This window comes from Sus scrofa, chromosome 12, assembly GCF_054392235.1.
Source record: "Sus scrofa isolate SSC_HxYL_T2T_F1_AM1 chromosome 12, Sscrofa_HxYL_maternal_Yorkshire_Landrace_v2.0, whole genome shotgun sequence".
Classification (NCBI taxonomy): Eukaryota; Metazoa; Chordata; class Mammalia; order Artiodactyla; family Suidae; genus Sus; species Sus scrofa.
The window spans coordinates 54,667,125-54,694,949 of record NC_139394.1 but is presented as its reverse complement, the minus strand read 5'-3'; the positions used below and the strand labels follow the sequence as shown (position 1 = coordinate 54,694,949).

Here is a 27,825-nt window from a genome sequence, read left to right as displayed (position 1 = left end):
ACACATTAGCCTGTGTGACAACAAGGAAAAGCACGCTGAGGGCCTGGGGCATGCAGGTGGTTTTGAGGGTGACTCCAAGTGACTCCGGAGGAGATTCAGGCCGAAGACCATCCCCTGCCGGTCTGGGCAGCTCACTGCCAGACTCCGGAGCCCAGAAAACCCTCCCAGCGCCAGTGAGGGCCCCCTTCACAGGTCTCCTTGACGAAATGGAACTCTGACAAGGGCAAGACAGCTTATGTGCTGGAAGGAGATCCACACCTTTGTTTTTTTTTCTTTCCGTCTTTGGCTTCTGAAAGACAAATAGAACGCGTAGAGGTTTGTAGCAGAGCCACTGGCGAGGTGACCGCAGGCTCTGAGAGAGCGGCATGCGGAAGACGTTTGGGGGAATGTGATGCAGTGACTGCTGTCTTAATTAGGGTACAGAGTATCAGCAGCAGTGAGGGGCCTACTCTAATTCAAAAGTATTTTAGTTTGTGAAGACCAATTGGCCAGTGATTTTAGAAATTGTATTATATTAGCAAGTAAACTTCTGTTATAAGACAGATACCTTAATTCTTTTACACTCCGCATTGTGTTTTTAGGGTAAGAGAGATGTTCCCAAGGAAGTCAGGCCTTTGGATCCCAAGCAGAGAAGTAAGGCGGATGAAGGTGTCTCATTAATGAAGGAGCCCTCCTGCCGCACTCAGACTTCAGACGCAGCTGCAGATGCCTGCACACCTACAGGACTTCCAGGTAAAGACTCTGACAATTACCTTGATCTCTTTCATCTTTTTTTTTTTTTGGCTGCGCCCGCAGTATGGAAGTTCCCAGGCCAGGGATCGAGATCTGTTTCGTCTTGAAAGACGCACATGCCTACCCCTGAGTTATTTCTTGCACACACGTTAGAATTGGCTAGCAGCCAAGGGCGCGTGGTTTCTCTGTCCTGCGTCAGATGGTGTTGATAACACTTTAAGAGTCATCTTTCCTTCATCCTGCCTGCTTTCCTATGTTGTTTATTCCCTCATTTACTGAGGGCCTCCATGCACCAAACACTCCCAGACCCCGGGGATGAAATAGGGACCGAATCAGACAGACAGACATGTGCCTCGTGCCCTCACGGCGCTTACAGTCTGGGAGGGTTTAAGACAAAGGTGTTCGTGACGGAAAGGTAAGGTGGAATGTGATCCATCCCGGAGAGGGGCCTGAGCGGCTGTTAGCAGTGATTGGTTCTAACTGGATCAGGCGGCCTCCAAACGAAGCCTCGTGAAGGCGCCTGCAGGGCATCGCGAGTAGGCCGGGCTCTGCTGCGGGGGGAGGGCTTTCAGAGCAGAAGGAACAACGTGAGCATAGGCCCCCGAGTGGGAACCCCCAGATGAATCCAGGGAGAAGTCCTTTGGGCAGGTGTGTAGGGAGGGAATGGAGCCCTGGAAGGCGGACCTGGACGGGTGCTGGGGCTCTGTCGTGGAGGCCCTCAGACGCCTGCCTGGGGACGGCAGCAGCAAGGTCAGAGCCATGTTTTAGGAAGATTGAAGGGCCAGGAGACTGGCAGCAAATGTCAGCCTCCTCCTTCAGGCAGCCCAGGGAGGCAGGATCCTTCCCACGCACCCACTCTGTGAGGGGGCAGAGGTGAGCACCCGGCATTCTGCCCTGTCTGTGGGACCAGCTCTCAGAAGGGGCTGGTGCTCATCTCTGCAGAGCATCTCATTCGAAATTCCAGAAAACAGTCTGACACGCCATGTCAGTCCGGAGTCATCAGAAGCCACTCCGGTCTGATTCCAGCCGAGGACCAGCATCCTGGTTCACATACAGTTTATTCATTCATGTACTTAATGAGTACCTGCTGTGCTCCAGAAACATTGTCACTGAAAAAAAAAAAAATCTAGAAAGATTTGATAAACAATATCAAATGATAAAATATGTTAAAGGGTAATTAAATGCTGTGAGCATGAAAGAGCAGGGTGATGGGGAGTGCAGAGGGGTCGGGAGAGAGAGGAGCAGGCTTGACTTCAAAACCGGGTGATCAGGGCAGGCCTCGCTGAGGTAGACGTGTTCAGCTGTAGGTTTGTAAAGTCCCAGCTTGATTCTGTCATGGCACAGGGGCAGTGCATGTGGTTCGCTTCCCTCTTCATACATATATAGAGGCTGCAAACTCTGAGTGTTTGGTATTTTACAACTCAGATGCTGAAAATTCAGAAGCATCATCTCAGAAACCCATGGAGGAAAAAGCAGTTACTCCAAGTCCTGAGCAGGTGTTTGCTGAGTGTTCCCAGAAGAGGATTTTGGGGTTACTAGCAGCCATGTTACCTCCCCTAAACTCGGTAAGAGACAAATGGCTTTTTTTTTTTTTTTTTTTTTTTTGATTCAAAAAAGAGGGGTGGTATTATGTATAGAAAAAAATTTTGGAAAACTATATACTGAAATTAACTGTTAATTGCGGTTGTCGCTGTATCCCTGAGGGTGTGGGATTATCAGTTAGAAGTGGGATTGTAAAATGGTGCCTGAGAATGTTTATTTTACAGTAGATTGTACCTAAGCCATTTCTCAGAGATGCTGCATAATTCCTTTGGCCCCAGTCCAGTTATAAATAAAATACGAAGGCGATAGAGTGTTTAGTTGATGTGGTTACATAGATTTTGTATTGAACAGATTTTTCTCCCTCCTGACAGGATCCCACAGGGCCCCTGATAGACCTGGAGCACGTGCTGCCGCTCATGTTTCAGGTCGTCATCTCCAACGCAGGCCACCTGAACGAAACCTACCACCTCACACTGGGTCTGCTTGGCCAGTTAATCATCCGGCTTTTGCCAGCGGAGGTAGATGCCGCAGTGACCAAGGTCCTCTCAGCCAAACACAACCTGTTTGCGGCAGGAGACAGTTCCCTCGTGCCTGATGGCTGGAAGACCACCCACCTGCTCTTTAGCCTGGGAGCCGTCTGTCTGGACAGGTAGCCACTCCTCGCCGTACCCCCTTGGTGTTCAGTTCTTTAGATCAGTGATCTGGCTGTTGATTAATTTCAGTGTGCTTCAGTGCTGTTGTCTAGTAATCTTCTGTGAGAATAGAAGTTTCACTAGCAGTGCTGTCAGCTGACAGTAAAGCTGTGCTTAAAGTAGCTGTGCCATCTCGGCACTGTCTGCCGATTCAGCTCTCTGGTGACACATGTTCTGGTTTGTTTTTTTCCTGAGAGTAATAAATGTAGGCTTTGAGGTTGAAGAAAATAGATATGTTTTTGTTATAAAAGTAATATAATCATGATACCAAATTTGGAAAACAAAAATTTGAAAAAGAAACAAAAACAAAAACAAGAAATCACCTTGCCTTGTACCATATCAGTGCATCTGGTGCTGTTTTAATATATTTCCTTCCAGTCTTTTTTCCTGTGCTTGAGAGTTTGCGCAAGTGCACATGTGGGAGTGACCTTTACCGAGATTTTTTTTAAAGTATAGCTGTAGACTGAGTATATAAGTAACAAAATCTTGCTTCTCCCCCCGCCCCCACCGTTATGTGAAAAGCATGGTTCTGTTAGTTTCAAAACTTATTAACGCAGGGCTCTTTGGCATGCTTCTGGGTCTACCTTGGAATGTAGCGCGCTCCGATGAGTTGAATTTGAAGCCTGTGCACTGCCATTTATTTAATGGAGCTCTTGCCTTCCAGCCGGGTGGGCTTGGACTGGGCGTGCTCCATGGCAGAGATCCTGCGGTCCCTCAACAGCGCCCCTCTGTGGCGTGACGTCATTGCCACCTTCACAGACCACTGCATCAAGCAGCTGCCTTTCCAGCTGAAGCACACCAACATCTTCACCCTGCTTGTGCTGGTCGGCTTCCCCCAGGTACTCCACTGACGGTCTCGCCTCTTCTTCCAGCTGTCATCAGGCACATTAAAGTCTACACTTTTGGAAGTTTTTTTTTTTTCTTTAGTTATATAATTTGCTTTTACAGTATTGGTGTAGTTTCAAGATGATGGGTTTGTTCACCCTGCATTTTTAACAATTTAGCTATTTGATTCATTTTATTAGCCAGCAGTTGGCTCTGAATAATAGGTAGCTGTAATATACTAAATTACAGAGAACCTCAGAGTACAGTTGTATTTCACATGGACATTCATCTTGACCTCATTTCTAATTTTCATGTCTCTCAACTGGTTGGGGCAAAGAAAACTGTGAAAACATGACTTCACCCCGCAAGCACTTAAACCAGTTCTGTGCCAGGCGCTGGGCTGAGATGGGAAGAACCCTAGCCTTGAATGCTTGTTCACGTCAGCGGCACAAGCCAAAGAGACGATGCTGGACGCGCTGTTGAGTTGCCTCTTCTGTCTCTGTCACGTTTAGGTCCTCTGTGTAGGGACCCGCTGTGTGTATGTGGATAATGCCAATGAACCACATAATGTGATCATCTTGAAGCACTTTACTGAGAAGAACAGGGCTGTGATCGTCGATGTCAAAACCCGCAAGAGGAAAACAGGTCCCAAGCATGATTATTTTTTCTAAGAATGCGAGAATGTTGTCCAGTCCCTGTATACCCTAAAATCAGTGAAGATACTTGGTTTTTGCCCCTGCAGATATATGTTTAAAAATCATGTTATAGCTCCCTGAACTTCTTTTTCCTCATTTCTGAAATGATGTGGTTGACAGAGTTCACTCATGGCACCGCAGGTTAAGGATCTGGCATTGTAACTGCAGCAGCCCAGGTCGCTGCTGTGGCGCTAGTTTGCACCTGACCCAGGAATATCCACATGCTGTAGTGTGACCAAAAAAAAAAAGAAAAGAAAGAAAGAAATGATGTGATTGAATTGGGATCGATTTTTTTTATTTTTTGGCTGTACCTGTGGCCTGCGGAAATTCGGAGCTGGGGATTGAACCTGAGCCATAGCCATGAAAATGCCTGACCCTTAGCCCACTGAGCCACCAGTGGACTCCTGGATCAACTTGAAGGCCCTCTCCAATCGTTTGTACATATGGCTCTGTGTGTTTTAGTTGGCCCCATGTTAGTATACTAAGTATTGAAATCAGGTCTTCCAACTTCATATTCCTTTTCCGAATTGTTTTCGCTAGTCTAGTTCCTTTGTCTTTTTCTATAAACTTTAGAACCTCAACTTATCAGTTGCTATTATAAAGAACCTGCTGGGGTTTTGGCTGGCATTGCAGTGAATCTATAGCTCCGTTTGGGGAGAAGTGACATCTTAACAATATTGAGTCTTTTCACCCAGGAGCATGGTCGATCTCTCCATTCACTTAGGAAATAAACGTCAGTCTTAGGAAATGTAGGTCTTAATTTCTCTGAACCTGGCAATAGACTATCAGCTGCCTTCTCTTATTCCTGATTTTGGTAATTGGTGTCATTTCTTTTTTTGTTACCTAGGTTGTCTAGCCAGAGATTTATCCATTTGTGTAATCTTTTCCAAGGACTAGCTTTTGTCTGTTTTTTCTCTATTTTCTGTTTCATTGATTTCTATCTTTAACATTATTAATTTCCTGATTTCTTTTTGCTTTGAATTTAACTTGCCCTTTTTTTTTTCTGGATTCTTTTGGTGGAAGTCTAAATCACTGCTTCGAGACCTTTCTTTGTTGATAGAAGCATTTTAATGCTATGATGTTCCCTCTAGGTGTGGCTTTAACTGCATTAACAATTTTTGATATGTTGTATTATCCTTTTCATACAAGTCAGAATATTTTCTACTTGTGATTTTTTTCCCTCTATGATTATTTAAGTTTTTGTTGTTTAATTTCCAAGTATTTGGGATATATTCCAGATATCTGTTACTGATTTCAAGGTTAATTACCTTTTTTTTTTTTGTCTTTTTGCCTTTTCTAGGGCCGTTCCCGCAGCACATGGAGGTTCCCAGGCTAGGGGCCTAATCGGAGCTGGAGCTGTCAGCCTACACCAGGGCCACAGCAGTGCCAGATCCAAGTGGCGTCTGCGACCTACACCACACCTCACGGCAACGCCAGATCCTTAACCCACTGAGCGAGGCCAGGGATTGAACCCACAACCTCATGGTTCCTAGTTGAATTCGTTAACCACTGCGCCACGACGGGAACTCCTTAATTACTTTTTTGTCAGAGAACATACTATAAATGATTTAAGTCCTTTTAAGATAATTGCAACTTGTTTTATGGTCTGAAATTTGGCCTGTTTCTCATAAGGCTCCATGTGCACTTGAAGAAAATGCACATGCTGTGTTGTTGGTGGAGTGTCCTATAGACATTCATTGTCATTTAGGTCAAGTCACTTGAGAGTGTTCAAGTTTTCTATATTCTTACTGATTTTTTGGCTGTTCTAACAATTACTGAGAAAGGAATTGTGTGTTCTCATTCATTGTGAAATGTTTCTGTTTATCCCTAATAATATTCTTGTTCTGAAAGCTAATAATTTCTGTGGCCTCTCTAGCTTTTTAAAAAATGACTAACCCTTGCAAGATGCCTCTTCTTCAGTTCTTTTGCTTTACACTTCAGGTGGATTCTTGCAGATAGCAGCACATAAAGGAGTCTTCTTTTTTAATCCAGTTCGACAATACCCGCCTTTTAATTGAGATGTTGGCACCATTTATATTCAGTCCTTATCAAGATCATTGCGTTCATTTCTACGACTTCTGTCTTGTTTTTTATTTGTCCATCAGTTCTTTGTTCCTTTTTCCCTCTTCGCAGGATGTGGGATCTCGGTTTCCACTCTAGAGGTTGAACCCTGGCCATAGCCATGAAAGTGCCAAGTCCTAATCACTAGGCCACCAGGGAACTCCCTTGGTTTTTTGTTTGTTTTTGTTTTTTAATGATTCCGTGTTATCTCTACCTTTGACTTTTAAACTGTATCTCCATTTTTTTAGTGGTTGTTCTAAAGTTTACAGGAATTTACCTTGAAATAATTTTTTAGTGGTGCACTAGGGTCTATAATATACATCTTTAACTCATTGTAGTCTGCCTTCAAATAATATTATACCGCTTCACATATAGTAAGGAAACGTTATAGGTTTTATATTTTTTATTTTATCATCTTCCGTGCTGTTATTGTCACACATTTTACTTTTACACAATACAAACCTCACAATATATTATTTATTTTGCTTTAAAAAGTCATATATATATTTTTTCCTTTTTTTGGCTTTTGAGGGCCGCACCTATGGTATATGGAGGTTCCCAGGTTAGGGGTCCAGTTGGAGCTACAGCTACCGGCCTAGGCCACAGCCACAGCAATACCATATCCAAGCCGCATATGCAACCTATACCACAGCTTACGGCAACACTAGATCCTTAACCCACTGAGCGATGCCAGGGATCGAACCTGCAACCTCATGGTTCCTAGTCAGATTCATTTCCATTGCACCACAATGGGAACTCCAAAAGTCATATATTTTTAAAGAGGTTTTAAAATGAGAAAACAATATCCTTTCGTTTAGTTACAATTTCTGGTGCTCTTCATTCCTTTGTGTAAGTTCAAGTTGCTACATGGTATCTTTTTTTCCCCTGAAAACATCCCTTAATACTTCTTTTTTTTTTTTTTTTTTTTTGTCTTTTGTGTTTTTAGGGCTGCACCCACGGCATATGGAGATTCCCTGGATAGGGGTCAAATTGGAGCTGTAGCCTCCAGCCTACACCAGAGCCACGGCAATGCCAGATCTGAGCCACACCTCAAACCCACAGCACAGCTCACGTCAATGCGAGATCCTTAACCCACTGAGCAAGGCCAGGGATCCAACCCGCAACCTCATGGTTCCTAGTCGGATTCGTTTGTGCTGCGCTGTGACAGGAACTCTTTTTTAGCGCCGCACCCAAGGCATATAGAGGTTCCCAGGCCAGTGGTTGAATTGGAGCTACACCTTCCAGCCTACACCATAGCCACTGCAACGCAGGATCCAAGCCTCATCTGCGACCTACATCATAGCTCATGGCAAGGCTGGATCCTTAGCCCACTGAGCAGGTCCAGGGATTGAACCTACATCCTCATGGTTACTAGTCGGATTCGTTTCTGCTGTGCCACAATGGTAACTCCCTCTTTGCATATTTTGAAGACAACAATCCATTTTCTTCTGGCTTGCATAATTTCGGCCATGAAGTCAGTTGTCATTCTCTGTTACTGTTCAAAATGTGTCTCTCTTCTCTGGATACTTGTTACTTTTAAGATTTTTCGCTTAATCACTGGTTTTTTGTATTTTGATTATAATGTGCCTTGTCATGATCTTCTTTCTTTTTTTTTTTTTTTTTTTTTTTTTGCAGCATATGGAGATTCCCAGGCTAATCAGAGCTGCAGTTGCTGGCCTACGCCACAGCCACAGCAATGCCAGATCTGAGCCGCATCTACAATCCACACCACAGCTCACGGCAACACCAGGTCCTTAACCCACTGAGCAAGGCCAGGGATGAAACCCTCAACCTCATGGTTCCTGGTCGGATTCATTTCCACTGCACCCCAACAGGAGCTCCTTGATTTTCTCTATGTTTCTTCTGCTTGGTGGTTTGTTGAGCTCCTGGATTTATGGATTTATAGTTTTCATCAAATTTGGAATTTTTTTGACCATTATGTCTTCAAATAGTCTTTTGCCCCCAGGTAGGACACTTCCACTCTCACTGGTGGGAAGATAAAATATTTCCAGAGGTGTATGTGAGCTCCAAGAATTGTTCTGCTTGCTGGTAGTTCTTTCCTAGAACTGGGTAGTTTCCTCTCACATTTGTACAGATCAGTATTCAGCCAAAGACTCGTGGGGAACCCTCTGTGAATATCTAGAGAGATCTCTCATAACCTCCTTCTCTCTGTACATCTCCCATCTCTGTGGTTTTCTGCCCCATAAATTCCAACTGCCTTGAACTCCTTGAACTGCGACCTCCATCTCTTCAGTTCGTTGGAACTGGACTCTGCTTGGATTTCCACGCAATGCTGGGCAGCTTGGAAACTGTCTCCAGATAGCCAGGGCTATTGGTGGGCTCACCTGATTTATGTCTCTTCTCTCAGGGGTCATAGTCCTGTCCTGCCTTGCCCAGTGTCTGCAAAACATTGTTTTCGTATATTTTTTCCAGTGTTCTGGTTGTTTAATCTGACCCCTCTTAGTCTTGTTCAGCAGTGGGCGTCTCTCATGTGTCCTAACCTTAAGAACTCCCCTCGGCACCTTTGCAGATAGCTGTTTGTGTGAGTAGTAGGAGCATGCATTGCCTCTCATCGTTTCTAATGGGTAGGTGGCCCCAGACCACTTTTGTCCTCAGCTACAAGCTGACCTTAAATGTATAATGGCTAAGTTTGAAGCCAGGAAGATTTGTGGTTTGGTGTCTGCAGTTCTTTAGTAAGTCACATTCCTGGGAAAGAAACTTAGCTGCGAGAAGCGTTAACTGTGCTTTTTGTGCCTTTGTTTTCCTGTCTGACGTCACCCTCCAGTGAAGGACTACCAGCTGATTCAGAAAGGCGGAGGACAGGAGGGCAGTGACGCCCAGGCCCAGCTGAGCCAGTACTCCCAGCACTTTGCCTTTATTGCCAGTCACCTTCTGCAAACCAGCGTGGACAGCCATTGCCCTGAGGCAGTGGAAGCCACATGGGTCCTGTCCCTGGCCCTCAAAGGGTTATACAAAACCCTAAAGGTAAGGCGGAGCCTCTTCCACTTGCTAATGAATCTGCCTGGGACCTGACACCTGCAGGGTATTAACTAGAAGGAAATACCGTCTGATTTCAATGGATGGTTAACCCTAGGATCTTGATGGTTTTTAGAAATGGCTGGGGCCTTGCCCACGGGTAACTTTAAGGAAGAAACAGAGTTTTACCAGTAGTTGGTTCTCTGTGATTTTTCAGCACTGCCTCGTGGAACCAGGTCCTACTGCCTTGTGGGTGCATAACCTTGGAAGATGAGAAGGAAAATGGACTGAGCAGTTTCTCACTTTCCCTCTGAACCACAGCTCCTTCCGGTTCACCATAGGAAGACTAAAGGGGGCCGATATCTATGGGATCTTTGAGCCATAGGTTTGGCAGTTGGGGTGAGAGAAGGCAGACGGGGTAAAGAGCTGGGCGATGGCTGACGTGAGATGGGAAGCCTATGGGAAGCCTCGCCGTGTGGGGAACAAGATGCTTCTACTGCCTGAGGGACATCGATGGGGAGGAAGGGATCCCTTTGAGGACGATCTTCCGGACCCAACTAGCCAATTGCCTTTGGAAAGCTCTTGAATTCTTGACTTCGGCAGTGTTGGCCAGGAGGTCATGGAAGGACCACAGGGAGATGGGACGAGATGGTGCTTCAGCTCTGGTCCCACCCTGAAAGTTTTTAGTTTTAGGATTGAGACCACACATGTGTGGGTTGTTGATTTCATGGCATTTATTACAACCTACGATTGCTTTAGTTGTTTGCATTATAGTAGGAAAGAGAAAATAAACTCCCTGAAGGCAGAAACCATTTCTGTATTTGAAACCTTCATTCCCTAGATATTTGTTGAGCACCAGATGCCAGATGGAACTGAGTAGGTTGCATTGAACTAGAAAGAAGATCCCTGCTGTCTTGGAGCTTTCAGCCTAAATTGCAAGGGAGACAGCAAAGAGCCTGTGAGGAAGACCACCCTGAGCCAAAAAGAGCCTTTCTGAGGGGGCGAAATTTGAGGTGATAAATAAGGAGTCTGGGCAGAGCATTACATGCTGGGAGAGAGCCAACTCCAGGCCCAGGAGCAGGCCTGGTTGTCAGGGAGCAGAAGGAACACCCTAGGGCTTCAGGACAGTGGCAAAAAGGAGATGCGACCACAGAGGCAGCCAGGGGGCCTGCAGGACCTTGTCAGCCAGGATGGGCACCTTGATTGTAGTTTACGGAACAGTGGGAAGCTTCTGGAAGGTAGAGAGCAGGAGTGGGACATAAAACCTCTGTTCTTAGCGTAGGACTCTGCACGTAGAATGTACGAGGCTTCAGAAATATTTGTTGAGTGAATGAATTAGACAGTGAGTGAACAGACTTAGGTTATGGCTCAGCTTCAGACTTTCATCCTTCCTCTGACTCTGGAATTTTCACCAGAAGGTAAACTTGGGCCGCTCGCTGAGACTGGGCTCTGACAGACGCCTGCTTCTCCCCGAGTGACCCTCACTGTCTTCACTCTGAGGCAGCTGCAAATCATTCCTTTTCTACTGGCAGGCTCATGGTTTTGAAGAGACTCAGGCTACCTTCCTTCAGACTGATTTGCTGAAGCTGCTGGTGAAAAAGTGCAGCAAAGGGACAGGCTTCAGTAAAACGTGGCTCCTCCGGGACCTGGAGGTAAGGGACGAGGGTGCTTCCTGCTGCAGAGCCACTGGCCTGGGAGTAGAAGCACCGGTCAGTCAGGGCCAGCGCGGCCCTGTGCACTGCACTCTCTCCTGGGCTGTTGTTTGTCCTCGCTTTGGAAATAGAGATTGTGACACTGTCTTCCCCTGTCAGGGAAAATGAACTCAGTGTTTGTTCAAAGGATATTGAAAGAGAAGTATTTTATGGAAACATACAATTGACCATTATATCCTGGTAATAAAGTGTGCCCTTGAATTATTATTTCCCTTTCAAGTTCCTTTGAGCTAAATTTGTCCTCACTTATGTTTATTTTATGTAGGATTTTAGTTGATCATTTTCATTTTATTACTCTTTCCCATAGGCCTTAGGGTTTTTTTGTTTTTTTTTTTTTATTGGAATTATTGTGGTTCCTGGTGGAGTTCCTGTGCCCAGTGCCAGCTTCAGGTCCGGAAAGGTTGCTGCCGTATGGGAGGCGGTCCCCCGTTCTTAGTCTCAGAGGCCCGAACTCCAAGAAACAGCTCTCAGTTGCCACAAGAGGGTTTGGTTAGGTTTTCGAAAAATATGCTAAAACATAGTAATGGATAACCTGGTGAGCATTTGAACGCTCATTCTTTAGGAAATGTTTTTAAATTAAAATTTTTTTATATTCAAAATTTGCATTTCTTTATATTCAGAGAATTTGAAAAATAGAAAAAAAAAATCTCCAAATTTACCCCCTCAGACACAGCTGCCATTAGTATTTTGTATATTTCCTTTTTCTCATTTTTTTCCTCCTGTGTCTATATTACATACAGAAATTTAAATCATACAATGAGCACACTATTGAAATAAACAGAGGTCATGTGATGGCCATTTTTTTTTAAGCTTCTAGTTTTCATAACCATCATTTTTAAAGGCCGCACATGATCCGTTAAAGCTGAATTTCAGTTTTTGCCGTTATGAAATGCTTCATTAACCACGTAATGACTGTAACCTTGTTGTTTGACATTCCTCCTAAAAGATGAGTTATGGAGTCAAAGGTTATGAACGTTTGTACTGCTCTGTGCGTTTCACCAAAATGCTTCTAAAAAGGTGATACCAGCTTACCCTGTCAGTGGCACAGTTAATAAACACAAAGGTCCCTTGTCGTTTTAGTTGGCATTTCTGTGATTGTCAGTACTAGCGAACGTGTTTTCCTATTTCTTTACTAACTTTCCATTCCTTTCGTGAGCTCTGATGTCTTTTAGAAAGTAGGACAGAAACACGGTGGCTCCAGTTGCTGCTGTGGTGTGGGTCCAATCCCTAGCCTGGGAACTTTTCTTCTTTGTGCATTTTCAGACTGAACCTGTGGCATATGGAAGGGTCCAGGCTGGAGGTTGAATTGGAGCTGCAGCTGCCAACCTGCGCCACAGCCACAGTCACACGGGATCCAAGCCACGTCTGCTACCTACACCACAGTTCATGGCAATGCCGGATCCTTAACCCCCTGAGCGAGGCCAGGGATCAAACCCACATCTTCATGGATTCTAGTCCAGTTGGTAAGGCACTGAGCCACAGTGGGAACTCCTGGCCTGGGAACTTCAACATGCATTGGGCGCTGCCCAAAAAAAGAAAGCTAGGTCAAATATTTTTTATCCTTTGAGGGTTAAAGACCTTCTCAGCCACTAAACACTCACATTCCTGCCCTGCCTGGTGTTCTTTCCGTGTAGGTTTTGTCCATCATGCTGTACTCCTCAAAAAAGGAGATCAACACTCTGGCCGAGCACGGGGAGCTGGAGCCGGATGAGCGCGGGGACCAGGAGGAGGATGTGGAACGGTCGGTCAGCAGCCCTGGGGAGCCAGAGCAGAAGAAGCTGGACCCTCTTGAAAGCCTGGATGAGCCCACCAGAATCTGTTTCTTGGTACGTTCTGGGTCATGGTGTGGATTGAGAAAGTGGCTCTGAGGAATGGATTCTCTTTAGCCACAGGGAACTCTTCAGGCTGATGTCCTGAGAATTACTTCCTGAAGACTCAGCCTGAGTTGGGTAGAATTTTTCCGGAAGGATGCAAAAGCCCTTACGACAGTAGCTCTTAATGTTTTGTGGTCACAGACCCAAAAGCTTTAGATTGTTTTTCCCATAAAATACATGTGCAAAAGCTCATGTGAAATTCTGCACGTGATTTCAGGCCTGTCCGTAAACCCCCAAATGCCAGTCTGTGCTCAGAGTTACTGGGCTCTTACTTTCCGTGGATAATGCCCCCTTCCTCGGAATGACGTGAAAATGGGCAGGGGCTTGGACTTCCAAGAGTCTCTGTGAAGAGCAAACGAAGAGCATGGGGTGGATGTGAGAACAGCAAGTGCGGTTTTTGAAAACATCAGAGGAGAGTCTAGGACTTAGATATATGTGCCAGTGTCAGACTTGAGTACAAGGCAGCACTACAGAGAAGCCAGCAGCGAACGCGGCCTGGTGGGTAGCGTAATGTGGTGGCGCCCTCTCAGTTGTCTCTCGTCTGCTTCCTCCCGGGGCCTCCAGATGGCTCACGACGCCCTCAATGCCCCTCTGCACATTCTCCGGGCCATCTATGAGCTGCAGATGAAGAGGACCGACTCCTTCTTCCTGGAGGTTCAGAAGAGGTAAGGGACAGTTCGATGCAGCCAAGGCGTAGCAAGGGAACAAGCGAGGGCAGGATTCTCTTCACCTCCTGCCCAGGGGAGCTGGGTAAAAACTCCGAGAGGCCAGCGAGCCGCTGGGGGACTGGTTTTCAGCTCTTCATAAAGCGACTTGAAAGCTGACTGTGCTACACTGCATAGCTCATCCCTCCCCCCACCCCTTTTTTGGGGGGCTGCTCCCATGGCATTTGGAAGTTCCTGGGCCAGGGATCGAACCTTAACCACAGCAGTGACAATGGCAGGTCCTTAACCTGCTGAGCCACCAGGGTGCTCCTGCATGGCTCATCTTTGTGTTGTACTGTATGCAGCTATGGGAAGAGCTTTGAACTTGCAGTCTGCTTCTTAGCCTAAACTCCTTAGGGATGCAGACATTGCCACCCACACCAAAGGCTGTCTCCCGTGTCAGTCCAGGGAACAAGCAGTGCCGAGCAGGACCTTCACCTCTGTTCTGGTCAAAAGTGGTCTTTGGTTTTGTTGTTTCACTTCCGTTTTCATGTTTTTTTCAAAGATTCCTATAAAATTAACAACATTACCTTCCTCTTGACTAGTTCTTGGGCCCAGCTCTCACATTTGTGTCAAACTTCATACATTTGTAACTGATCTCCTCCTCCCCTGCCCATGTCTCAGTTTTGACTTCCTATCCTAACTTGTATCCAGTTCCAATTGAATTTGTTCTTTTCTTTGGTTATTTCATATTTCCGTTTTCCCACATATTATTTCTTACCTCTTGCCTCAAATCCTTTGTGAGGAGTTCCCGTCGTGGCACAGCAGTTAACGAATCCGACTAGGAACCATGCATGAGGTTGCGGGTTCGATCCCTGCCCCTGCTCAGTGGGTTAACGATCTGGCGTTGCCGTGAGCTGTGGTGTAGGTTGCAGACGTGGCTTGGATCCCGCGTTGCTGTGGCTCTGGCGTAGGCCAGTGGCTACAGCTCCGATTAGACCCCTAGCCTGGGAATCTCCATATGCCGCGGGAGTGGCCCAAAGCAATAGCAAAAAGACAAAAAAAAAAAAAATCCTTTGTGAGATGAAGCAGAATTGCATCAGTTAGGGCAGAAGTACCGTGGTTGGGAAGGTTAGAATTTGTTTTTCTCTCATGGAACAGTCAGCGGTAGGCGGCAGCCCGGGAGGTGGGCATCTGCTTCGTGAGGTGGCCCCACCCCGCGGTGTTGTCATCCGTGTGGTCAGAGCCAGCCTGCCCGCACCACCTCACTCGTGCAGCCCCAGGGCAGGGGGACGTGGAGGAAGGAGCTCCGAGGGAGTCGGGGCTGCGAGATCGCGTATCTGACTAGAACTGGAGACCTTTGTTTCTAAAGGAAAGGGAGACTGGATCCTGAGGGACCCTTTGCAGCGTCGCTCTGCTCACATGTGCCCGTCTGCTTGCCTGAGTAGATGGACACTGTGACTCTAGTTTGAGAAACATGGAGAGTGAGCATGTAATTTCGGGAGAAAGGAAAATACCGCTGAGCCGCATTTCTGCCACCGTTCGCTGCCTCTCTGTAACTCACGAACCCAACTTGGTGCCCCTCCTCTTGAGGTTTGACGGAGACGAGCTCACCACGGATGAAAGGATTCGGACCCTGGCTCAGAGGTGGCAGCCCAGCAGGAGTCTGAGGCTGGACGAGCAGAGCGCCAAAGCCGTGGACACAGACATGATTATCTTACCGTGCCTGGTAGGTCTCCCCGCCCCCGCCCCCGCCCCCGCCCGTCGGGAGAAGCCCAGGCCTCCGTGACCGTGGTCTCTGGGCTTGCAGTCCCGGCCCGCACGCTGTGAGCAGGCCACCGCCGAGTCCAACCCCGTGACCCAGAAGCTGATCTCCAGCACCGAGAGTGAACTGCAGCAGAGCTACGCCAAGCAGCGGCGCAGCAAGAGCGCCGCCCTCCTGCACAAGGAGCTCAACTGCAAGAGCAAGAGGGCCGTCAGGGACTACCTCTTCCGCGTGAACGAGGCCACCGCCGTCCTGTACGCCCGCCATGTGCTCGCGTCCTTGCTTGCCGAGTGGCCCGGGCATGTGCCGGTGAGTGAGGACATCCTGGAGCTGAGCGGCCCTGCCCACATGACCTACATTCTGGATATGTTCATGCAGCTGGAGGAGAAGCACCAGTGGGAGAAGGTAACTGGGCAGCCGAGGGGGGCGCTCACCCCACTCACCCTCCTCTTTGTGCCCCCTCGCCCCTCTCGGGGTTTGAACAGGCTTCCTCTAGTGAGTGCCTTTCTGGAGTGAGGTTCTGTGTGAACCCCCACCCCCGCAACCCCGGACAGGTGTGAACTCGAGGAAGGTAGGGGTGGGTCCCCGTTGAGCTCGCCCAAGCACTGCCTGGAGCTGAGCTCACAGCCCAGGCAGGCTTGGTGCTCAGGCAGTCCTTGAAATAATGACCCCACGAAAGCTTCCTTGCCGTTTTCCTTTTTTGTTTTCGCACTTAGGAGTCTAACGCTCCTTGCGAGCCCGTCTCTTCTCATGTCCCCTAGAGCGTCACATAGCGTGAAATGCAAGGGACAGGATTAATTACGATTCTGACAGCCTATTCCTGTGGCACGGGAAGCCTTCCAGGCGGGTTTGTGTCTTCAGTTTTAAACCATCTTTTCCAGAATATCTACCCACTGCCAGCACTTACACCTGTGTTATGTTGTGGCCTGGAGGGAGTTTTATTGGTGAAGAAATCAAGACTCCCAGCTTCTGGGTGGCAGACGTGGGATCTCACAGCACAGTCTATGCAGTCTCTTAAGTCCCATGCTTTAATTTTAGACGTCATTTTGACAAATGGTGACTGTCTTTTGTTTTTAAATCAAAACTTGAACCTGGTCCTTGAAAGTAGTGCCAGGTTAGCAAACTTTCACAGGGACAGAAGCATTTCTTCCACCTCCTGCTGGGTAGAATCAGGGGACCCACCGAGCGGAACTCGGGAGCCCTGGACACAGCTCCTAGCTGACCTAGAAAGTTTTGTCACCATCTTCCCATGTTCCCTGCCTGTGTCCCACCAGATCCTGCAGAAGGTGCTCCAAGGCTGCCGAGAGAACATGCTGGGGACCATGGCCCTGGCTGCCTGCCAGTTCATGGAGGAGCCAGGAATGGAGGTGCAAGTGAGGGAGTCGAAACACCCGTATAACAACAACACCAACTTCGAGGTACGAGCCATCGGCGGCCAGACTCCCCCAGCCTCAGGGCACGGCTCGTAGGACCCGCAAGGGGTGCTGAGTAATCAGCTCCCACTGCAGCTCTTCTTCCCCCACTCCCTGCCCCAGACAGACCCTGCCAAGAAAGTGCTTCCTGTCTAAGCAGCAGTCAACCTCCCTGAAGCCAGACCAGGGAGTCTGTACAAACAAGCCCTTTCTTCTCCTGACTTTGTTTGAATGGAAAACACTGGGCCACCTGGCCCTGGAGGAGAGTTTACCTTTCCTGCAGCAAGCTCCTTGGAGTGAGGCCTTGGCATCTCTGGCAGAGACGCTGAGTGTGGATCTGGGTTCAGCCCTCACTCTCCATCTCCTAATGACCTGGCCACACCATGGCGACTCCCATCCCTTTGTCTAATTACCCTGAACTGAAAAGCCTCATCTTTTCCATCCTTGACTTTGTACCTGGACAGAGAGAGGTAGGCGTTTGGATGAGGCAGGAGTGGGGCCGCCGCAGTTATTCTCAGTGACTGGTACCACTTGCATTTCTTTAGCTCTTTTCAAAACGTTGGAGCTGGCAAGGCACAAGCTTCTGTGTGAATGACACACTAGAGCAGCAGTGGTGGGTGACAGAGAAACTAATCTAGAATGTGGTTGTCGCCCAGCTGAGATTCTTTTTGGTGAAGTACAAGCCTCCTCTCTCTTCCTTCTAAGCCTCTTCTCTCCCCGGTTCCCAGCCGCTGGCCCCATGGAGACACATCTAGTGAGCTACAGAGTTCTGCCTCCCAGGCATCCCCTCACCTCCTCTGCTGCCCTGACTCCTCTCCTTCTCTGGGTGCCTCTAGGAGCTCCTCGCTGATGCCCCACAGCTGGTCTCCCCCTTTGCTGCACACCAGCTGCCCCAGTGATCTCAGTACAGCAGGCACCCAGTCCAGGCGGTCTCCTGGTGACACCTTCCCCTGGGCTCCCCCTGCTGTCCAGACGAAGTCTACACACCTCCCTTCGACACACAGGGCCTTCACCATGTGCCCTGCCGGCCTCTCCATGGTCACCTCACCCCTGTCCCCACCTCCCAAGCCTATGTGCTCGTAAAGCTCACCCTGCCTCAGACTCAGCAAGCTCCTTCCTGTTCCCTGGACGTATTGGACCTACCAGTGCTCTTTCCTCCGCCTGAAGCGCTGCCACACGCGCTCACGTCCCCCTCTCACCTGCCTCCTCCCCCGACAGGCCCCTCTTCCTCCTCCTCCTCTCTCTTTGCAGCAACCTGGGCAGCCCTGTCCTGGGACTTTTTCCTGTCCCCCCCACCAAAGCCGTGCCCTGTCTGCAGTCTGCGCTAGTGTCTTTCCTGCTGTGTTTGCAGCCGGTATGCGTGCTCCCCGGCCCAGGTGGCCTGAGAGTTCCTGGAGGGCAGGGGCTAAGGCCCACCATTCTTATGTGCCCAGTTTCATAAGAAACTGGGACTCGGCAGGAGGAAGCCCTCAGTGACTGTCCAGGGACCAGCAGTGACAGGAGTGTCCTTGTTTCCCCTCCTAGGATAAAGTTCACATTCCTGGTGCCATCTACCTCTCAATCAAATTCGATCCTCAGTGCAATACGGAGGAAGGCTGTGACGAACTGGCCATGTCCAGCAGCAGTGACTTTCAGCAGGATCGACACAATTTCAGCGGGTCCCAACAGAAGTGGAAAGATTTTGAGCTTCCAGGTAGTAAATACTTCGTTTTCTAGACTCTTAACCTTAAGTACTGAAAAGGGAAGCAGTCGGAGGATTTCACAGTGGCTTTACCCTGTTTCAGTGGCGCCCCCTCACTTGCCTTTCCCTGCTGCTGCAGTGGCCTGACCTTCTGATTCTTGTGTGCCAGGAGACACTCTGTATTACCGCTTCACCTCCGACATGAGCAACACCGAGTGGGGCTACAAATTCACTGTGACGGCTGGACACCTGGGGCGATTCCAGACAGGTGTGTGCTCCGGGCTTTCCCTTGGCGTGCTCTCCCTGCCCAGGACACTCTGTGCGTGTAGGTGCCGTCACGTCACTGGTCTTCGTTAAAATCAGAGCAGGTGCTTTTCTCTGAGACGTCCATGAATTTGCCTCACAAGCCCTACGCATGGCACTCTTGAATGTGCTGGGCTTGGCTCGCTGTGACGTGCATGGTGAGATAGAAGAGCCACCTGTCAAGAGCTAGAAGAGATGCTCGTTCTCTTAGAAGTGCCAGGGAAATTTTGCAAAAAGGAGGAAGTGAAAATGAACCTATGTTGCTTTTACAAAAGGCATAATTTCAAACAAAATCTAAATGATCACCATGGTTTTGTCCTGTTTATTAGAACTTGAGTCGTTTATGTTTCTTAAATGTCTGTGTTTTGTGGGGGTTGCCAGGATTTGAGATTCTGAAGCAGATGCTGTCGGAAGAAAGAGTTGTGCCACACCTCCCACTGGCCAAGATTTGGGAATGGCTGGTGGGAGTGGCCTGTCGCCAGACTGGTCATCAGCGGTTAAAAGCCATCCACCTACTTCTGAGGATTGTGCGATGCTGCAGCCACAGGTCAGCCGCCTTCCAGATGGGGTCCTTTGCTGGGCGTTATGTTGTGAACATGGCCCCACACACTTTGCCATTTCTCTCTGTTAGTGGAACCATTGATGAAAAGAAGTTTCTGTTTGAATGTCTCCTAGTTCATTTCCTTCAGGGTAGTGCTTTCATTGTCCTGTCCAGGATGTGCTTCCTTACTTGACCTCAGGGTCATGAAGGTGACACGTGATTGTTTTTCCTTTCACGTTGAGGTCTACAGTCCACACGGAAAGAATTTTAGTGCGTGGTTTGAAGATTTGTTGCTTTCTCACATGGATCTCCAGCTGGCTCTAAAGCCCACCGCTCCCCTCACCACACTCCAGTGCCCCTCTTTGTCACAGAGAAGGTGTCCATACACACCTGGCTCCACTTCTAGTTGCTCTTGTGCCATGGGTCTTCCTGGTTATCTTTGTGCCAGGATCACACTGTCTTGTATATTGTAGCTTTATAACACATTTACGTATCTAACGGTATAAATCTTTCAGCCTGGTTCTTCACCTTCAGGGTTGTCTTGGCTATTTTGACTCTACATGTCCAGATACATTTGATTGATTGATTGCTTCTTAGGGCCACACTTGTGGCATGTGGAGGTTCCCAGGCTAGGGGTCTCATTGGAGCTGTAGCCGCCGGCCTACGCCACAGCCCCAGCCACGCCAGATGCAAGCCACGTCTATGACCTACACCACAGCTCATAGCATCGCCGGATCCTTAACCCACTGACTGAGGCCAGGGGTCGAACCCACATCCTTATGGCTACTAGTTGGGTTTGTTTCTGCTGCTCCACAATGGGAATTCCCCAGATACATTTTATTTTATTTTATTTATTTATTTTTGTCTTTTGTTGTTGTTGTTGTTGTTGTTGTTGCTATTTCTTGGGCAGCTCCCGCGGCATATGGAGGTTCCCAGGCTAGGGGTCGAATTGGAGCTGTAGCCACCAGCCTACGCCAGAGCCACAGCAACGCGGGATCCGAGCCGCGTCTGCAACCTACACCACAGCTCACAGCAATGCCGGATCATTAACCCACTGAGCAAGGGCAGGGACCGAACCCCCAACCTCATGGTTCCTAGTCGGATTCGTTAACCACTGCGCCACGACGGGAACTCCTATTTTATTTTTTTGTGATTTTTTTTTTTGTTTGTTTGTTTTTTTTTTTTTTTGTTGTTTGGTCTTTTTGCCGTTTCCTGGGCTGCTCCTGCGGCATATGGAGGTTCCCAGGCTAGGGGTCCAATTGGAGCTGTAGCCGCCGGCCTATGCCACAGCCGCATCTGCAACCCACACCACAGCTCACGGCAATGCCAGATCCTTAACCCCCTGAGCAAGGCCAGGAATCGAACCTGCAACCTCATGGTTCCTAGTTGGATTTGTTAACCACTGCGCCATGATGGGAACTCCCCCCAGATAAATTTTAGACTTAGTTTATTTTTTCCCCCAGGCTTATTGAAGTATAATTGACAGAGTTGTCATGTATTTAAAGTGTAGAATGTAATGATACGATAAACATTACACACTGTGAAAGGATCCCCAGAAGCGGGTTAGCTAACACACCTGTCACCTCATGTGTTTACCATTTTTGGGTATGTGACAACACTTAAATGTCACTCTCTGTTAAATGTTGTGGCACTGTACACGGTTGTCAGCTGTAGCCACTGTGTTGTGTAGTAGATCCTCTGGCCTTGTTCATCTAGTCACCAAACCCTTTCCCTCCTTCCCAGCTCCCAGCAGCCACCATTCTAACTCTGCGTCTATAGGTTTGACTTTGTTTGGATTCTGCACATAAGTGATACCATGCAGTATTTGTGTCTCTTGATCTAGCCTATTTCACGTAACATGATGCCTCCATGTTCATCTGTGTTGTTGAAAGTAGCAGGATCTCCTTCTCTGTCATAGCTGCATAATATTGCCTTGTGTGCACCACATTTTCTTTCTTAATTCATCCATTGGTAGACACTTCTGTCGTTTCCATACCTTGGCTGTTGGGAATAATGCTGCAGTGGACATAGGAGCACTGATAATCTCTTTGAGGTCATGACTTCATTTCTTTTGGATACACCCAGAGGTAGGATTGCTGGGCCACTTGGTGGTTCTGACTTTAATTTTTTGAGGAACCTCCGTTCTGTTTTGCGTAGTGGCTGTAGCAGTTTATATTCCCACCCAACAGTGTACAAAGGCTCTCTCTCTCCTCCACATCCTTGCCAGCATTTGCTATCTCTTCTCTTTTGATGGGAGCCCTCCTAGCACAGCTGAGGTGATATCTCATTGTGGTTTTGATTTGTGTCCCCCCCCCCCAGTGATGAGTGACATTGAGCACTTTTTTGTGTACCTGCGGGCCATACGTGTGCCTTCTTTGAAAGGATGTCTCTTTAGGTCCTTTGCTGCTCTTTTTAATGGGGTTGATTATTTGCTATTGAGTTGTGTGAGTCCCTTGTATATTTTGAATATTAACTCCTTATCAGATGGGTGGTTTGCAAATTCCTTCTCGTGGTCCATAGGAGGCCTTTTCACTCTGTTTCCCTTGTAGGGAAGCTTTTTAGTTTGATATTGTTCCACTTGTTTATTTTTGCTTTTCATATTCAAAGCAAAAAAAATCATTAGATCTACTATATATGCAGCTTTTTTAAGTTTCACATTTTATGTTGCATATCTTGCCCTTTTCCACTGAACATTTATCTTGAGATTTTTTCCGCTGTCATTGAAAGTGCTTCTTAACCGGTTTTGAAGATGCGCAGTTGATTTACATGAAGGTGCTTCAGGATCTCCTTTGCCCTGGAGCCCTGGTTTGGCGGCAGGGTTCTGGCCCTTTTCTTCTTTGACTGTTCGGGGCTGTTTTAGGGGAAGGTGAGTGGGACCGTGGTGCACTGACTTCACTAGATGGGTCGGGGGAGCGTCAGTTCCCAGCTGCTCCCCTCTGTCTGTCTGACCAGCGTGGTCCCAGCAAACCGCATCCTTCCTCCAACAGCGACCTCTGTGACCTCACGCTGCTGAAGCCCCTGTGGCAGCTCTTCACCCAAATGGAGTACAGCCTGTTTGAGGACGTGACCCAGCCTGGCATCCTGCTGCCCTTGCACCGGGCCCTCACCGAGCTCTTCTTCGTCACTGAGAACCGCGCCCAGGTGAGGGCCTCCCTGCCTCCTCTCAGGTTCCAGGGCCAGGCCGGGCCTCGGATCACGGCTTCTTTGAACGCTGGGGTGTCATGGACGGGTGGGGTTCGGGGGACAGGCAGGCGTGGCCTGGAGTCTGTGGGCCCCTCTCCCTGCCCTGGAGAGCCGTTGGGTCTGCCCTGAGGTTGCTTGTTTATTCAGGCCTGACGCCAAAGGGAAAACTGCCCTGGATCAGCCCTTGACAGCAGTGAGTTTGGGCAGATAAACTGATGGGTTCTTTCTCCTCCCTCGTCTTTTCCCTCCCGCAGCACAATAGACGCATTGACGTGGGAGGTGAAAGGGCCTTTCCAAGTTCTCCAGCCCATCCTCTCGTTTTATAGTGAGAAGACGGGCTCCCCTCTCCCGGAGGCGGGGAGGTGGGCAGTGAGGTGCCCAGCAGAGCAAGCAGCGATGATCCCACCTGAGGCTTCTGGGGTTGTGGGTCGTGGGTGGGTGTCTCCTGGGAGCCGGCCCTTACAACTGCACCCTGCTCTCTCCGCAGGAGCTCGGCCTGCTGCAGGATTACCTGCTGGCCTTGACCACCGACGACCACCTTCTCCGCTGCGCGGCACAGGTACCCCTCCCTGCGGCTGTCCCGCCCCCACCCCGAACAGCCTGGGTTTGCACAGAGCTCTGTTTCGAGTCAGCCACTTCCTGCTGAGGTCCGAGAGAGCAGCCGAGCCCCATTTATCAGTGTCATTCACATTAAACTGCGGGTCAGTAGACACTAGCAGGAATACGTGTCCTTTAAACCAAACAACCAGGGCCTTAAATTTACAGTTTGGCTGATCCCTGAAGTTTCCGTGGAGTTGGATTTCAGATATTTTTGGATGTAACTTTTTTCCCTGGTAGGAGAACTCCTCCCTGACAGCTGTTGGGTCTCAGGGGCCCTTTATGCTTTGAAATTATCAAAGGTCCCCAAAAGCTTTTGTTTATGTACATTATATATATTGATACATACCACTAGAAATTAAATTAGATTTTATTTACTTATTTATTTTGTCTTTTTTAGGGCCACACCCGTGGCATATGGAGGTTCCCAGGCTAGGGGTCTAATCGGAGCTGTTGCTGCCAGCCTACACCACAGCCACAGCAACGTCAGACCCAAGCTGGTCTGCGACTTACACCGCAGCTCAGAGCAATGCCGGATCCTTGACCCACTGAGCAAGGCCAGGGATCGAACCCGCAACCTCATGGTTCCTAGTCGGATTCCTTTCTGCTGTGCCGTGACAAGAACTCCTAAATTAGATTTTAAATTTAGAAATTAAAAATTAAAATGTTAGGAGTTCCCATCGTGGCGCAGTAGTTAACGAATCCGACTAGGAACCATGAGGTTGCGGGTTCGATCCCTGCCCTTGCTCAGTGGGTTAACAATCCGGCATTGCCGTGAGCTGTGGTATAGGTTGCAGACGCGGCTCGGATCCCGAGTTGCTGTGGCTCTGGCATAGGCTGGCAGCTACAGCTCCGATTCGACCCCTAGCCTGGGAAACTCCATATGCCGTGGGAGTGGCCCAAGAAATAGCAAAAAGACAAAAAAAAAAAAAAAAAAAAAAAAAAAAAAAAAAAAATTAAAATGTTAAACACATTTCTCAATTTATTTTTAAAAATAACAAACTGGAGTTCCCATCGTGGCACAGTGGAAACAAATCTATGAACCATAGGTTGTGGGTTTGATCCCTGGCCTTGCTCAGTGTGTTAGGGATCCGGCATTGCCGTGAGCTGTGGTGTAGGTCTCAACGCAGCTCGGTTGCTGTGGCTGTGGTGTAGGCCGGCAGCTACAGCTCCAATTTGACCCCTAGCCTAGGCATCTCCATATGCTGCGGGTGCGGCCCTAAGCAAAAAGCAAATAACAGTAATAAAAAACCCATTCTATTTTAACATTACAGTTGTGAAAAACAACTATATTTTTCAAAACAAAATAATGTTTGAGAAGGTGGCATTGTGTCCCATTTTTTCAGATCTCATTAATGTCATTACTCTGCTAATAGAAGCAGCTGAATTCACACAGCTGCTTCCGCATCCACTTGTTGTGTTATCCCACACAGTAGCCTCTGGAAAACTCCACTGTATACTTGTGAGAAGATGAAAGTAAAAAAGGCAAAATAATGTCGCGGTATTTTTGTGGAGGTGGTTGTCACGATGCAAAGAGAGCCCCTGAAAGGGTGTAGGGAACCCCCAGGCTCCAGGTACATTTGTGAACCCCAGGCTCACAGAGTCCTTGGATATGGCAGAGCCAGGGGGCTGTGTCCACAGTGTCAGGATCGGGCGCCGAGGCTCAGAGAAGGGAGAGATTGGCTCCGGTCTCAACCGAGGGGGCTTGCGGTTGGGACTCCTGGCCAGACCCCCGCACTCTGTTCCTGCAGGTTTTCTCGGTGAACCTACAGTCCTCCTGCCTCCTCCCCTCATCCTCTGCCGAAGGGTCTGTGTGGATTCTCCTGAGACCTGCAGGCAGAGGAGAACCCCCCCTCCTAACGGATGCCTGCCAGCACTGCTGCCACTGCTGCCACCAGGCCTGGGGTCTTGACGTTTGACCATTTTGACCCCAGTAGCGTATTCCTGTAGGCTCTTCCCTCGTGCCTGTCCCTGTGTCTCGTCCCCTCACCCCCGCTCTGACCCGCCCCATGGTCTGTCCACTCTGCTGGGCCCGTGTTTTCCGCCTCTTCTCCCTGCCTCCTCCTCCTGCCGCAGCTCGGAGACCACCCTTGGCCTGGCTCCGGGGCATCTGCCTTCCCAGCGTCTTCCCACCGTGCCTTCCAGGGTCCCCGCACTGACTGTCTCCTCCCTTCTGTACCTCTGTGCCGCTGTTCCCTTTCCCTAGGGCGCGTTCCCAGGCCCCACCTCCGCCCCGCGGATGCCTCCTCTGAGGCCCCAGCATCGCACCTGCTTTTCTCTTGAAGCAGTGATGGTCCTGCCTTACCTCCTGGCTCTTCATGTAGTCTCAATTGCTTTGTCTTTCACTCTAGACTGTGGTCCCATCTGGCCCACCTCTGCTTCTCCCCTGCCCCCCTCAAGTGCTCAGCGGAGGAGCTCGTTCTGTCAGCACTTCATGACCCAGCACGTGGCTGGTTCTTGACATTGCTGATGACTCTTTCTCCTCCACAGGCTCTGCAGAACATCGCTGCCATCAGCCTGGCCATCAACTACCCGAACAAGGCCACTCGCCTCTGGAATGTCGAGTGTTAGCCCTTGGTGTGGCATGCACGGAGACAGATAATCTGTCCACGAGGATCTTAGAGCAGCTGCCTGAACTCATTCGGGAAGACTCCCGTGGCGTCGGCGCCTGGCTCTCCTTGTGCACTCCTCTTCCTCCGACTCGAATGCTAAGCAGCCACGTCTCCAAGAACTTCCCGTGTCACAGGCGAGGCACCCGCACATACCATAGCATGTGAGAATAAGCAGAGCCGTGCAGAATCATCAAAAAGGCCAGGCAGGAGGCCCTTGAAAAGGTTGCTCAGAGACCTGCCTCCTCCAGGGTCTGTCCCTGCAGAAGCCAAAGCCCCAGGAAGGCCTGGCCATAGCTGCACAGGAAAGGGCTGTCTCCTTTGAGCTGGACCTGTCTGCACTTGCCCTTCAGGGGCGATGGCGTCTGCCCAGAGCTGCCTTCCTCAGCAGAACCTCCAGCAGCAGCGGCCCACCCTGGGAGCTCCTCTTTTGCTTTTGCTTCTTGAGGCTGGTCTCCAAACCCAAACCGGTGGAAGCCCCTCCTGGTTCCCACCTGGTCCCCAGCATTCAGTCCGGGACCCACTGCCGCACTAGCCCCTGCGTAGCCACAGCGTCCCAGAGAAATCCTTGGTGAGAAAAGTGCCCTTGGGAACAGCCAGCAGCCACCGTGCGCGTCCATCTGTGCACTGCTCCCGGCACAGGCCCATTTTTTTAGTTGTTGTTTTAACTTGTTTAGTTTCCACCTCATGTTTTTAGAAAGAACCACCTTGACTCCCCTGAGAGGGCCTCGGGGGGTGACCGTCGGTCCGCCGTGCAGGGGGACAAACTGGCTCATTTGACAGTCGCAGAACTTGAATATGCTTTGGCTTCGGTACCTAAAGACTTGACATGTAATCAGAGGAGATCTTATTTTAGAAGTAAAAAAAAACAAAAAAAAAAAAAAAAAAACCAAAAACCACCACACGATGATGTTGTTTCTGCTCCATGGTCGTGGTCATCCATCACGTCCACCTCTGGGACTCTCCGTGGTTCTTTAGCTGTCACTTGTTTAGCAATAACTACATTAGTTCTAATGAATGCTCTTTTCCATGTTGCTTTTTACGGTTGTAGTCTTACCCTGAAGTGCTGATTATTCTCTTGCCAAAGCCACGCTGTGGCGTGCAAGGCTGGGTTGGCCCATGGGCTATGGATAAGCCTCCGTGGGACTCGTCACTTGCAGACTGCCTGAGGCAGCTGCCATTTAAGCAGGGGGGAGTCTGGGCCTGAGCACGTCCCCCACAGAGGGCCAACCCCAAGCGCATCACAGCCAGGGCCAAGCTGAGCGGGCCAGCACTGCCACGGCCTTGGAGGCCCCCTCTTTGGGGCCCAGGAGCTTCCTCCTGCAAGAGCCCTTTTTTCTTCTGGGTCGGGAGGCCAGGGTGCAGCACCCTTCTGCAGCCCTAGAAGTGGATTCTGAGCCTGGCCCCACCCTGCCTGTGGAGCCGTTGTGGAAGGGAGAATTCAAAGGAGACAGAAACAAATAGGACAGGTCCTGAAACTCAGTCACCTGAAGCCCGTCGCCCGGATGTCAGCAAGGCCCGGGCAGCCCCGTCTCCCAGAGGGTCGGGGTGTGAGGAGACAGGCGCTGCCAGCTTGGTAGAAACCCCTCTCTCATCTTCGGTTCTGCCCGCATCCCAGAGAAGGCCCCGCGCTCTGTGCCGCCAGGCGGGTCTCCCGTCGAGGAGGGAAGTCCCGGAGAAGAGCCGCGCTTGGGAGGAGAGGAGAGGTGTGCGCCGCGGCCGCAGGCTCGAGCTGGGCTGCCGGCAGGTACATGCGCGGAGCTGGGGCTCTGGCGGCTCCCCCTCGCCTCTCATACCTCAGACGGACAGCAGAGCAGGGACCCAGGGGCAGGACAGGGGTCACACCCCTCGTGGCAGCGGCCACCAGCGTTGCTCCCCATTCTTCCACCAGAGGATAAACTACGTAACCGCGGGATTCCTCGTGGCTTCTGCCTGTACACCGCCCTTGCTCTTCTGGTCTCTCTGGATTCAGTTTGCATAG

General features: G+C 49.4%; 1 protein-coding gene across 5 annotated transcripts in view; it reads left to right on the top strand.

Moving 5' to 3' along the window:
- The window catches only part of ZZEF1 (zinc finger ZZ-type and EF-hand domain containing 1), a 112,353-nt gene extending 85,605 nt beyond the window's left edge, over positions 1-26,748 (top strand). For 4 of the 5 annotated variants that reach the window (XM_084985291.1, XM_084985290.1, XM_084985292.1 and 1 more), the window contains 18 exons: positions 582-732; positions 2,158-2,297; positions 2,646-2,923; positions 3,631-3,805; positions 4,304-4,436; positions 9,333-9,532; positions 11,056-11,175; positions 12,870-13,061; positions 13,674-13,774; positions 15,347-15,482; positions 15,564-15,923; positions 16,793-16,936; positions 18,455-18,623; positions 18,781-18,879; positions 19,296-19,461; positions 22,443-22,596; positions 23,126-23,197; positions 25,726-26,748. In XM_084985291.1, coding sequence (XP_084841417.1) covers positions 582-732; positions 2,158-2,297; positions 2,646-2,923; positions 3,631-3,805; positions 4,304-4,436; positions 9,333-9,532; positions 11,056-11,175; positions 12,870-13,061; positions 13,674-13,774; positions 15,347-15,482; positions 15,564-15,923; positions 16,793-16,936; positions 18,455-18,623; positions 18,781-18,879; positions 19,296-19,461; positions 22,443-22,596; positions 23,126-23,197; positions 25,726-25,806 — 2,871 coding nt within the window. In that variant the 3' untranslated portion in view covers positions 25,807-26,748. Of the gene's footprint in view, positions 1-581; positions 733-2,157; positions 2,298-2,645; positions 2,924-3,630; positions 3,806-4,303; positions 4,437-9,332; positions 9,533-11,055; positions 11,176-12,869; positions 13,062-13,673; positions 13,775-15,346; positions 15,483-15,563; positions 15,924-16,792; positions 16,937-18,454; positions 18,624-18,714; positions 18,880-19,295; positions 19,462-22,442; positions 22,597-23,125; positions 23,198-25,725 lie in introns of all 5 variants that reach the window. The other variant, XR_014821468.1, reaches the window with a different exon arrangement.
- Positions 26,749-27,825: the final 1,077 nt, after the last annotated feature.